We start from the raw sequence: 11794 nt of genomic DNA on the forward strand, positions 1-11794 counted from the left end.
GGTCAAGACATAATAAAATCACGTACAGGTCAAGACACTCTGTAAATTTGGTATTTCTAGCTTTCTTAGCTCCCGAGATCTCAGGGGGGTCAAATTGACCCCCCACCCGAGAGAAGGATATCCAGCCGGCCACTCGGGCGCGTGTTAAAGGCATGCATGTTGCAGCGGAAATGAACGTTTGTGACTACCACGGCGCGGCGCACGCGTTTGGTGAGTAGTACGTGGTGAAACATGTGGTCACTAAACCAGCTTATATTTCGCTGGTGTTTACCTCTACGTTAAAAACGCAACCTTGCGTGAGACAAGCACCCAAGCAAACAAAGCTTTCCAAAGCCAAAGTGCCTTTCGAACAGTGGCACTATGCTAAATGCCATATGGGTACATCAAAGCCATAGTGCAAGGTTTCGTTGAATTCGCGTCAGAATGACCTCATATTTGTTCATCTTTTTGCCTAAGTGGAGGGTTTCAAGCTCTCATGCTGTTTATCGCACGATGCTTTTTCAAATTGGTGTATTTAGAATGCCATATAAAATGCACGTCAGGAAAGGCGGACAAATAAAAATATTTTCATTGTGATGGAGAGGTAGTCCAATGATATTTTCGCCATCGAAGATGCTACTTAAAATCAAATTTCTGAGCTTTTCAGAAGGTTTTCGACAAAATTGGTGTTACCGATAAGGTTAGATCCGTGTGACTGACTCATGCGTGAAAAAGGCACAAGGTGAAAAAGTGAGGTACAAAATGTGGAATACTTCCTTTTGTGCGGCAGGAATTTCACCTTAGGTGGTAATGTTAAAATCATGACGGTTTCCCACGCGCCGATCCGCTTCGTGTTCTTTTAGGTGTAGGACTCATGCACGCGAATGTGTAATTTGGTGTAACTGTTATGGTGATAACACCAGTGCCGCTTCCCTCAGCTATGAACGCAAAAATTCTTCCGTTTTGCTCGTTTTTTGTCACAAAATATGCTACGCTTCCAAAACTAACTTGCAGTGAAATGCGCTCCGCCGTTATTGCTGCATCACTTTTTTATTATTCAAATCCAGCCCGCGATTGTTCCTTGTGTTTGCTTCTAGCTCTGTACCCTGTGTGTGGGGAGGAAGCCAGTCACGATCCAGACCTGGCGCCAGGGCGACCAATGTACGTACCCGCAGAGCTGCGGAATCGAGCTCAGCTTCAAATGTGTCAATACAGTAGAAAATGGCGTGAAATTTCGGGAAATAAAGCCACAGTAACGTCAAAGTTTTGCACAGCACCATCAGAAGACTTTTTATGAAATCCGTGGCGTTAAAATGGGAGTCCTTTATCACTTGTTCCTACGTTGTAGGTTGTGTCTCCCCGTCAGTGCGTAAAACGTTCCCTCTTGGGGGAACGCAATCTGTCCACTGCTCGTCATCTGTAAATTTATTCACAACAAAAGAACCATTTACCTGGTTTTGTTTTACCCGCAACATGTGGTAACTTGGCGCACTCTAACATATAAAATTAGCGACAAATTCCAGCAATTGTTGGCTTATCAAGTCCAGGATGGCTACATCTTCCCATATTACCTTGCGTATTCCCTCTCACCACTAATGCTCTGCCACATTAAGCCCTCCTGTCTTGCCCGCTTCTGCCGTCTCCCAGTGCTCCTGTAATTAAGCCGGCAGTGGACGAACTGTTGCCCTTAGAACATTGCTCCAAAAATGCAGATTTTTTTTTCGTATGCGTAGTTCCTTGTACTGCCCTGCGGGTTCACCTTCCGACTTCTGGACATTGGCTTTTTTGTTGACTCGTCAGTGAACACAATTCTAAAACTGCGGCATCATAGGTTTCCGAACAGATTCTGACTGTCCGATGTTGACCCCTTTTCAGAACTTTGAAAGAGTATTTGGCATTGATGGTATTTGGATAAGATTCGTTGATAACAATAGCAATTGACTTTCAAGGATCTAAGTGGCTTTGGGAACGCAACTGTACACACTTGCCTTACGTCAAGCAAAATGCTGCGTTGGAAATGTATCGTAACAGAATGTTTGTCTTTCGGCCTATAGCCACTGACATTGCTTCTAACGCCTTTTCGAGCTCCCGGATGGTCTTCCTTTGAGGACGTCCTGACTTATGTAAATGGCACATCTCCCTTACCTGGTAGCGACAGTAATCTCCATGTGCTCGTCACGTGCACGCCTGCGTTACGGATATCCGTTGATCGGTGCTTGTTAAGAGCTAATAGCCTCTCACTGTGCCAGGAGCAGAGGAAAACGTGGGGCATCAAACCCCGTACCTCTGGTTCCCCAGACGTGCTACTTAGCGGTAACCCACCAGTACCTCATCAGCAAGTTTGGCAGGCCTCATATGTTTCATTTTTGACAACATCTCATGGAATAACAGTACGTACAGCTGTTTATGGAAGAGCAGAACGTAACAACTGTTTATGGAAGAACAAAAGAATACGTTGTGAACGATCTCGAGCCGCTTTGTTTGGCTCCGTCAACGCTCTTAGCCCAGTCTTTCGAGGCCTTCACTGCATCAAAAATGCATTATTTGCATTGTTCTTGTCGACCTGTGTTTCGCGTCGGAGCAACGGCCTCGAACGTGGCGCCAACTGACCACCGGAGCACGAACCAAGTCGGGGCCGCAGAAGAAAAACTGAGTGTAACACTCACTGCATGTATTGGGCAGACAAACCAGCATGATCGAGAGTAGCTGGCCAGGCGATGACGCAAAAACAGAGGGCAGATCACTTAAGAAGCACGGGGGCGGCGGGCTCCACGACATCAGGAACGCTCGCGGGAGCGGGATCGGCAGCGGGAGCGGCGGCGTCTACGTTGCCATCGGCTCCAGTAGGAATGGCATCTGACGTAGCCCGGTAGCCCCCCTCATCAGCCACCCAATTGACCTGGATGACCTGCCCGTCCGGGGCCTGGTACTGGTAGCTGCCCGACACGCGAAGGGTGCCCGTCTCCGGCTCGGGGCCCGGCAGGCTCTCGCCGGCGCTCTTCATGATGATGCCGTTGGAGGTCTCGACGTCGGAGCGGTAGCTGTTGTCGATGGCCTGCTCGAAGTCGTTCTTGATGGTCTCGGCATCTTTGTCAGAGCCGGGGACGTACTGGGCGGCGGCCACGGCCACCAGAACGGCGAACACAAACTGCGGAACGAAGATGTGACATTGAGTTGGCGGGCGCCCGTCGCTGTTGGTTTTGATTTATAGCCGGATGTCGATTACTGCACTCATATATTGTATCCCATCAGAACCAAATATGATGTTGAGTCAAAAGGCTGCATTGGTCACACAATTTTAGATTGACTATATATTAACCTCCCGGTTGGCTTGAGTTCTCACGAACTCTGACAAAAACTAGTATTTCACGAATATCCCGTCCGTCCGTGCCCTCCATAGCTTAGTTGGTAAGAACGGCCGCCTCGCGACTTGCAAACCCGTGGTAGGGTGGGTTCGAAGCGCTTTGGAAGCTCGTTATTTGCCCTTGACATGCATGGCCTGCAGTCGGTGGCAGAGGCCAGGCTGAAGGCTGGGTGAGGTCAGAGGGCAGGAAGGGCCGTGTCGGCCGTCGTGGCACGTCAAGTTCTATCACTAAATCCCTGACGTTGTCCTGGAATTGCGCAATCGTTAGGTAGGGACCAGGTTTCACTGAATGGGCAATGTCTAGCGTGAGCTCCTAGCATTGTTTAGATGAAATGTGTAACAAAAAAAGCTCGTTGAGGAAGCTGCGCGTACTCATGGAGGTTCGGGCGAATCATGGAACATGTCCAACGGAAAGCGCGAAAAGTAGTGTCAGCCGCCTGCAATTGTATGCCATGTTTGACAGTAGACTGCCGCTCACACTGAAATTTTTTAATGAACACAAAATGTAAGTTTACCAAACCGATGCTCTTGAAATTGGTGGCACTCTCAGCCATCGTATTATAGCGGTCATCTCCAAACTGCATAAAAGCTGCAATGCTCGTCTTTTCTGCATCTGTCGTCTTGGGAACAATACTTTTTGCAACCACAAGTTATTTGCCAAAAACAGGTCAGTGCTAGGGCTTATTTTGACAAGTCCAATCCCGTTAACTGCAGTTCCAAGGCTTTGCAACAGCGGATTGCACAACATTCTCTGAAATACAGCAAGTAATGTTTATCTAAAATTAGCAAACAAAAGGTGCTTACGTTATCAGGTAATATACACTAAGAACTGTGCGAAAGCCCAGGTTGTGTCCAATAAAGGTGAAACATGTGTTAGCTGCGATGTAAAAAGGCTTAAAATTTGTTGTGAATAATCATTGTAAGTATAACCTAGTGATGTAAACTTATGACACTTAACACAATTGACAGAAATGTAGGAAACAACTCTGCCAACGTTTGCATAGCACGGATTCAATTTAACATGCCAAATGATATATGCATATAGATATATGTGTGTGTGTGTGTATGTACGTAACAATCAAACAATTATAATCTGTATGAAGGTGAGAATAATCCAATATACTTTCAATATTAACGAATTTCGCCACCTCCACGGTAAGGATCTCAGTCAGTTTGGCAGGAACTGGAACTTGGATGAAAACGTAAAAAAGATTTCATGACAGCCCTCAAATCCACAGGCCGGTTCTACCAAGTCACCAATAAATATTTCCACAACAGTTGTCTTACTTCATGTAGTTGCTAGAAGGGAATACCGAGTGAGAGTCCTTTATCGCTTTCCAGTCGCCTTACGACGACGCGCACCTCTGGCTGCGCTGCTCAGCATAGACCATGCACGGGTCCCATCGCTCAGCACGGATCACGCCCGGGTCCCATCGCTCAGCACGGATCACGCCCGGGTCCCATCGCTCAGCACGGATCACGCCCGGGTCCCACTGCGGCACCATGTTGCGGCCAGTCCAGCCAATGACATGGTCACTCACCAGCTTCATGATGAACTCCTGGGTGTCACTGCGATTGTGTGCTGCCGCCACCGTCCGATCCCCTTATATACTGCGCTGAGACCGGTGTGAACCTGTTCCATTGGCTTTGCCTCATGCCTGGCGCTAATCCTCATCGTCTGCGACAGGTTTCGCCAGCCGTGGCGGACCTCATCCGCGCTGACGTAGGCGGTGGGGAACGCGCCGTCTGTCAAACACACCCAAGTCCTGGGTTAGTATTGATGTCCGGCTACGGGAAGCACGTCTCGGAGCAGCCTGGCGTGTTCGTGCGGCGCAGGGTATGGCTACTTCGCGATTGTGCTGGCGCTGTGGAGCTCATGGTGGCTTGCGCGGCTGCGTGACAAGGCGTATTTGTTTTGTCGCCTCTTCGTTATGTTACTTTAGTTGCAATGACATGTAATCTCGGTGGTCGCCGGTCCGTGGAAGTACGGTCTAGGTAAGGCCACCAGCACGAACATGGATCTGAAGCACGGTGTTAGCTTTACACATATATGAGAGCTTTCATGAAGTTAAAACGAATGTTTTTTTCTCTATATTGCCGGTTTTATGACCTCGTTCACTTGTTTAGCTGAAGACAATAATATTTCCTAAAACTACGCTTTCATTCCTTATTTGTGCGCAATAACTTTTAGTGCCTTCACGAAGCTTTTGGATTGTTTGCTTGTTTATATGAGCTTTAAATTTTAGGTTCACATTTCAAGGTGCTCATAGCCAAATCTTCATCTTTAGCTTTTAAGCGGGTGTTCCATATTTGTATGAGGATTCGAACTGAAACATCCATTTTGAAGATCATTAGGTGCAGCTCGCAGTCTTACCCTTCTTAACCCGCGCCGGGCCGAGGGGAGTTGACTTCCTCCTACGGTTTTACGAACACAGGTCAAAAACGAACGCTCGCAGCCATACGAAACTTTAAGTATCTGTTCATCTATCGATTTGACATCTTTTGTGGGAACTTGGAGCTCTGACCTAACAAGATCAGTGACCTTAGTCAGGTCAAAGAGGTCAACCTCTAAAAAATGTGACCACGCATAACTTTTTTGTGGGTCATTTAGCGCTGTTCAAACTGGGCATTTTCGGAAAATATGAGGTCTTTGACCTGAAGCCAGTTCAGCTGTTGTTACTTTTTAAAATAATTCAAGTTTGTACGTTTTTTGTGTAGTTTGGGTGCTGTATGTGAGGAAATGAGTTCTAACTTACCGCCGCAACTATCATAGCGACACAGAGCACATGACCTTGGTCTAAGTCATGACCTATCTCTATGGGTACCTTCTGAAAAAAACATGATAACTTAAAAAGAGGCAGTTCATAAGTTATTTTGGAGGGCAGATCTTGAATATTCCACTGAAAGCGTGTTGAAATAAAGTCATAATGCATTTTGAGACCACGAAGGGTCATGCAATGACATATGAGGTCATCCAAGGTCAATGACCCATATTACCAGTAGCAGAGAGGCTAGATGACCAGTGCGACGCGTGTGACCACCCCGCTATCATGTATGTAAAGCTGATGACGTCTTATTTCATGTACCAACGCACCTGTTCTCAGTTCCTTACAAATGCATTGCAAAGCGTCGAAGGGACTGTGTATTAGGTAGACAACAGCTATGCGATCTTGAGTACCTAAAGATGTTCAAAACACTATCTATGACCAGAAAATAAATATTGTACTGGCCATATCGGGCCAGCTAGCACTTAGGATTTTTTGGTATTGGATAGTTTATAAATTTGACGTAGCTTGACCTCAGACGACCCGTAGACTACCATAAAATGATATTTTTGTGTCTGGAATACCTTGGCTGCACCTAATAAAATCAGCTTAGTCAAAAGCACATTGTGATGAAAAGTACCGTTCTTGAAGGCTATTCATGGACCAAATTTGACCTGTGACCTTTTCTGACCTGAGCCATATGGAAGAACAGAAATGGTCGAAATGTACTCTCCACAGTCTTTATGCTTATTTCCACGCTCTCACTAACCGTCTTGACGTGTTAACACGCGCCCGGATGGCTGGCTGGATACCATTCGCTCGGGTGGGGGGTCAACTGAATTCCCCTGAGATCTGAGAAATCAAAAGAGCTAGAGACACCAAGTCTACAGGGTGTGCTGGCCTGTACCTGAATTTATTTATATCAAAGTTTAACATGGACTTTGTGTGAATAATGTCAAACAGGGTCAATTTTCAGTTTGGTCTCCTAAGTGCTCGCAGAGTCCACATACCTGTTCTAAACAAAAGGTCTATGCTCATTTAAGGTCGGTAACCTTGTTAGACTTGTCGAAGTTCATTGCGACCAAAATCATATAAGACTGCTTAAGCGAAAAAGCCTGCACTAGGCATTATATTCCTAAAAACACAGTGTTGACCTGGATCATTCTAGATCAGTGGCCTATTCTGACGTTTAGGAAGTCCACGGAAGATGTACAATACGGTTCTTGTTATCCATCACTTAGAAATGAGCACCAGAAACTGCCCCAAACAGCAAGCACAGAGTAATAAAACAGATTGGTGGCTTTGGCCTTGGTCTGACACTTAAAACTCACTGTAGGTCAACGGAATTTGTTCATCCAATTGTAGTGTTGCCTAAGAAAGCATTACAAAGATATATGGTTTCGTTTGACACTCCGCTGTCTCATCAGATTAAACAATTCCCTAGAAATTACCGTCGCTGAAATCATCGCCTGACTTTGACCTGCCATAGGTCAGCAACCTTACAAGATACATCTAAATGTTTAATACTAAACGATCCATCATGCAGTTGTCTACCGCTATGCAAAATTGGGCACGGCGTGGCCGTGCCGTTTGTATACCGTTCTGGAAAAACCTTTTGGGGTTCAATGTGACCCCACCCGAACGCGTGTTAGCAGGTTTTAGCTGCCTCTACTGGACCAACCGTTTTTTACCTTTCATGGTCTCTGGTGGCGTCAAGTTTGACTTAAGATCAACGACTTGGGGTGCATGCTTCGTGAATTAGCGAGACCTTTAAAGTCAGTATCTTTGTTTTTCTCATATGATGCCTGGAAGTTGGAGATCCCAGGGGAAGTCAACCTCCCCCGGCCGGGCGCGAGTTAAGCCTTAAACCCCTGTTTCTGAGCTACACACCCAGGAAGATGTGTAGGCTTTTTCGAGGAGGCTATTTCAAGTCACCCAGACAACCATGACGTCATAATGACGTCATGCAAATATTGTCATTCCATTAGCCCTGCGGCGACCAAACGTTGTCGAGGCGTTCACATATCGGAGGTCCCAATGCGTTCGTGAGCACGATTTCCAGATATAACGGCTGTCATTTGGCTCCCAACATAAAATACCGCCAATTGCCACTCAATAAATGTCGCGCAAGGCGCGGTGACGTAAGCAAACAATGACGTATTGAGGAGCATATTTACTAAACAGAGAAATGGTGTCGTTTGGAGCAGTCTTTCAACTTAAAAGTAGGACGATAGTTATAAGCACGGGTGTCCATTTGTATTCTTGTATGGGAGCTCTGCCCCCCCCCCCTCAATGTTGAGTTGGCCCCCCAATGTTGGCTTTCCCCCCCAATGTTCTTGGCTGGAATACTACAAAAAAACGTGGGTAAAAAAGATTATCATGACACAAAAACTATCTTCTTTGATCTTTCTGCTTCGTAGCGTTTCGTACAACTCTCATGACAAAAAGTCATGGCTGCTCTCACCCCAAGATACAAATCGTATCGGCTGAGCGGATAAACGATACAATAAACTATATATACCTAGCGCCATAAGGCACGCAATTGTTTGTGAGGTTAAAGTGAAAAGCTCTGGAATATGGGGATGACCTAAATCCTTTTTGGCTAACCCCGTCCCAGTCACCCACAACCAAAATGCGTTCCGCAATTCATGACCGTCATAGAAGAGCGCTATCGGCGCCCTAAGGTGGCCTCTAAAGGGACGTTTTCACGTGCCGATCAAAGAGACGCGTGCGTCCAGTGCCTGCTCCCTGGATCCAACCCTGCATGACTTCTATGCTGCTTTAATTGAATAATTTTGTAAATCATAAAAATATTAAATCTTTGTATAATATATTGCGTCCAATCCAGAAAAAGTGGGCTTAATCCGGTGAGAAAAAGTAGGGGCTAGGTTGTTGGGCCTTCGGTTCAGCCCACCTTAAGTTACAAAAACTGACAGTCCTGGTTATAAGTGGGCGTACTTCATCATATCCGATACTTGCTTCGATATCCTGAAATTTGGAACGTTCCCTTAAGCCCTGCCAGAGGTCCCATCGCTGAAACAATTATAGCCAAAGGGCAGGCGTGGCTTCAGCAGCACTGGCATCAGCTGAACGCACCTACAAACGAGGACAGGGGCGTATTTATTCCGATAGATAAAACATGCCGCTTCTTGTAAAAATGTGCTGCTTGGCTATCAAATCAGAGAAGCTGTCTTACTCTGCTCCTGCAACTACTGCTGTGGACATAACCAGTAGGTGGGTAAACATAGCAGTAGTCAACACGGCGATAGAAGTAAATACTGCAGCAGAGTTCCGAACAAGTTTCAACAAAGTTTCGGACGTGTTTCGTTTTAGAGGGTGAGGTGCTTTTGCAGATATTCTTACACATACCTGAACTCTTATAGTTCAGGGACGGCAAACTCCGGGTGGCACTAACATGAGAGTTTAGTTATTAACGTGGCAACATACTTGGATACAGATTAAGGTCGATATTCGTCCGTCGCTAGACGTAATTGGCTTGAAAATCTGCTTACAAACGCCAATGCGCGACCTTCTGGTCACATGTATTGCATAAATTGAGCAGAAATGAACTAAGTAGTACGCAAACTAAGGCTAACAGATACTTCCGACAGGCTGGACGTATTTTCAAAACAAGTCAGGTCTTTTTTAACAGACATTTTTACGCGCTACACAAGCAGAAGAAGCTGAGAACGGCAAGGCCTAGCATGTGACCAATAACAAGAAGAAAAGTTGAAGACAGACAAAAGCGGCAGGAAGTTGTTGTGAATTTGGTGAGAAAAAACCTTACCATAATGTCGTCTTTGGGTATTTTTTGTAAGACAGGATGTCGATTTTGTACATGAAATTCTTAAGGTCAGCCTGATCAAACATGAGAGGCAGCCTCTCGCCCAAATGAACGGTTACGAGGAGAGCTTCCCCGATCCTGCGCATTTAATCTGATTGCAGGTCGTAATAGGGGAACAGACCTCATTATAATAGGGTGAAAGACATCAACATAAAAAGAAGTGAAGAAGCCTTCAAAACACACAAAACGTGACCAAAAGTTGAAACAGACCAGGTTTAAGGTTAACGTAGCAGGTATTCTGCCCAAAGTGTTCGGTAGAAAAGGAATGGTACTCCAGCATCCTAACGATGAGATGAAGCAAGGCCAAATTATGTGGAGAGACCGATGTGATTTTTGTTGGCCGGTGTGATAGCTTTTGAGAAAGAACAAGTTAATTTAAGTAAGATTGGCCCCATTTAACCATCGGGGTATAAAGTTACCCGGACAGTGATATCAAAAATATTTATCAGCAGCCGTTCAGTTTCGGAAAACTAAGCATGAAACGAAAGGAGACACTAACAACGGGAATACATCAGGTGCTTGATGTATAACGCTCAACGTTCACTATATTCGATGAAATTTCGTCAACTCAAGTGCTACATTCTCGAACAAAAATCTGATTCTGTTTGCATTGCTGGGACGTAAATTAGTTAAGAATGTCTTGTAGTTGAGGGTTCCAATGACAGGTTATCACCCTTCAGTAAATTGACTAGGCAGCATTGTTAAAAGACGACGCTATAGAGAAAACGACATTACAAAGCAAACGCTGGTCGCACTGACGGTTATCGACGTTTCGAAGTGTGCTTATGATGACAAGTGATGGTAACTGAAGGTCGATAACCCAGCATAAGACATCTGAATTTGTGCCAAAAAATGAAGTCATAACAAAAATAGAGGTTTTTCATGCATCATGTACGAATGTTTTTGGGAGGCTTGCCGCAATAATTGAAATCCAGGAGCATAGTATGCTTGCATTTGACTTTGCAGAAACCAGTATGGTCGCGCTAGTTCGACCACATTTCCTTACAATTTGGATGAAAATTTTCCTTTCCAACTTGCCGATATGGCAAAATACCATGATTGATTGCTCACTGGTTGATAGCTCACCTGTGTCCCAAAGGTAGTCACGGATACTTATATTGTTAAATTAAGCAGAATTAATTGTGGTCATCTGTCCGATAGGAAAAAACCTAGATGACATGTTTCACCACTGTTCATATCGAAGCAATGCATTGGCACTGTCTGCCTCCGCTCGCTTGTATGCAAAGCAAACGAAAAGGCAAGTCCATGCCAGGTACGATAAATAAACGATGGAACTGAAGGACGAACGAATAAATGCTAGAGTAAGCGTTCTATCCAAACCATACAGGCCCACCTGCGGGCACCAGTTGGACAAGTACAGCGTGCGTAGGACGTGTGCATTTCTTGTCCTGGAACTTATCTTTTCAATGGGAAATTGTGTGTAAAATTGGGGGAAAGATAGGCATTATTGCTACACCGCACTTCGAAAAGTGACTGCCATGGCCACTCCAGCAGCGATCTTTTACCCATGAGGTTCGCAACAGGTGCAAAACCATGTGGTAGCTTAAGTTAGCTCAACTGTGTCCCAAAGGCAGTCACGGATACGATACTTCTATTGCTAAATGAAGCAAAATTAATAGTGGTCATCTGTCTGATAAGCAGCGATATCAAGCATAAAATCAAATCTGGATAGCATTAACCGGTTGGCCGGTTGAATACCACTCGCTCAGGTGGGGATCAATTTGGGCCCTCAGATCTCAGGAACTAAGAGAGCTAGGCACACCAGATTTACAGGGTGTATTGACCTTGTAGGTAAACTCACTTAGATCAAATTTTGATGCT

The 11794-nt window shown here is 45.4% G+C and overlaps 1 protein-coding gene across 1 annotated transcript; it reads right to left on the bottom strand.

The window, feature by feature from the left end:
• Nucleotides 1-2633: 2633 nt before the first annotated feature.
• Nucleotides 2634-4946, bottom strand: LOC119104575 (cuticle protein AMP1A). Its single transcript, XM_037228302.1, has 2 exons — nt 4885-4946; nt 2634-3127 (listed from the first exon to the last, which is right to left on the bottom strand). Exons 1-2 carry the CDS (start codon nt 4891-4893, stop codon nt 2720-2722), a joined length of 417 nt encoding a protein of 138 aa, XP_037084197.1. The 5' UTR covers nt 4894-4946; the 3' UTR covers nt 2634-2719.
• Nucleotides 4947-11794: the final 6848 nt, after the last annotated feature.

This window comes from Pollicipes pollicipes, unplaced genomic scaffold, assembly GCF_011947565.3.
Source record: "Pollicipes pollicipes isolate AB1234 unplaced genomic scaffold, Ppol_2.1 Scaffold_6052;HRSCAF=7182_pilon_pilon_pilon, whole genome shotgun sequence".
Classification (NCBI taxonomy): domain Eukaryota; kingdom Metazoa; phylum Arthropoda; class Thecostraca; order Pollicipedomorpha; family Pollicipedidae; genus Pollicipes; species Pollicipes pollicipes.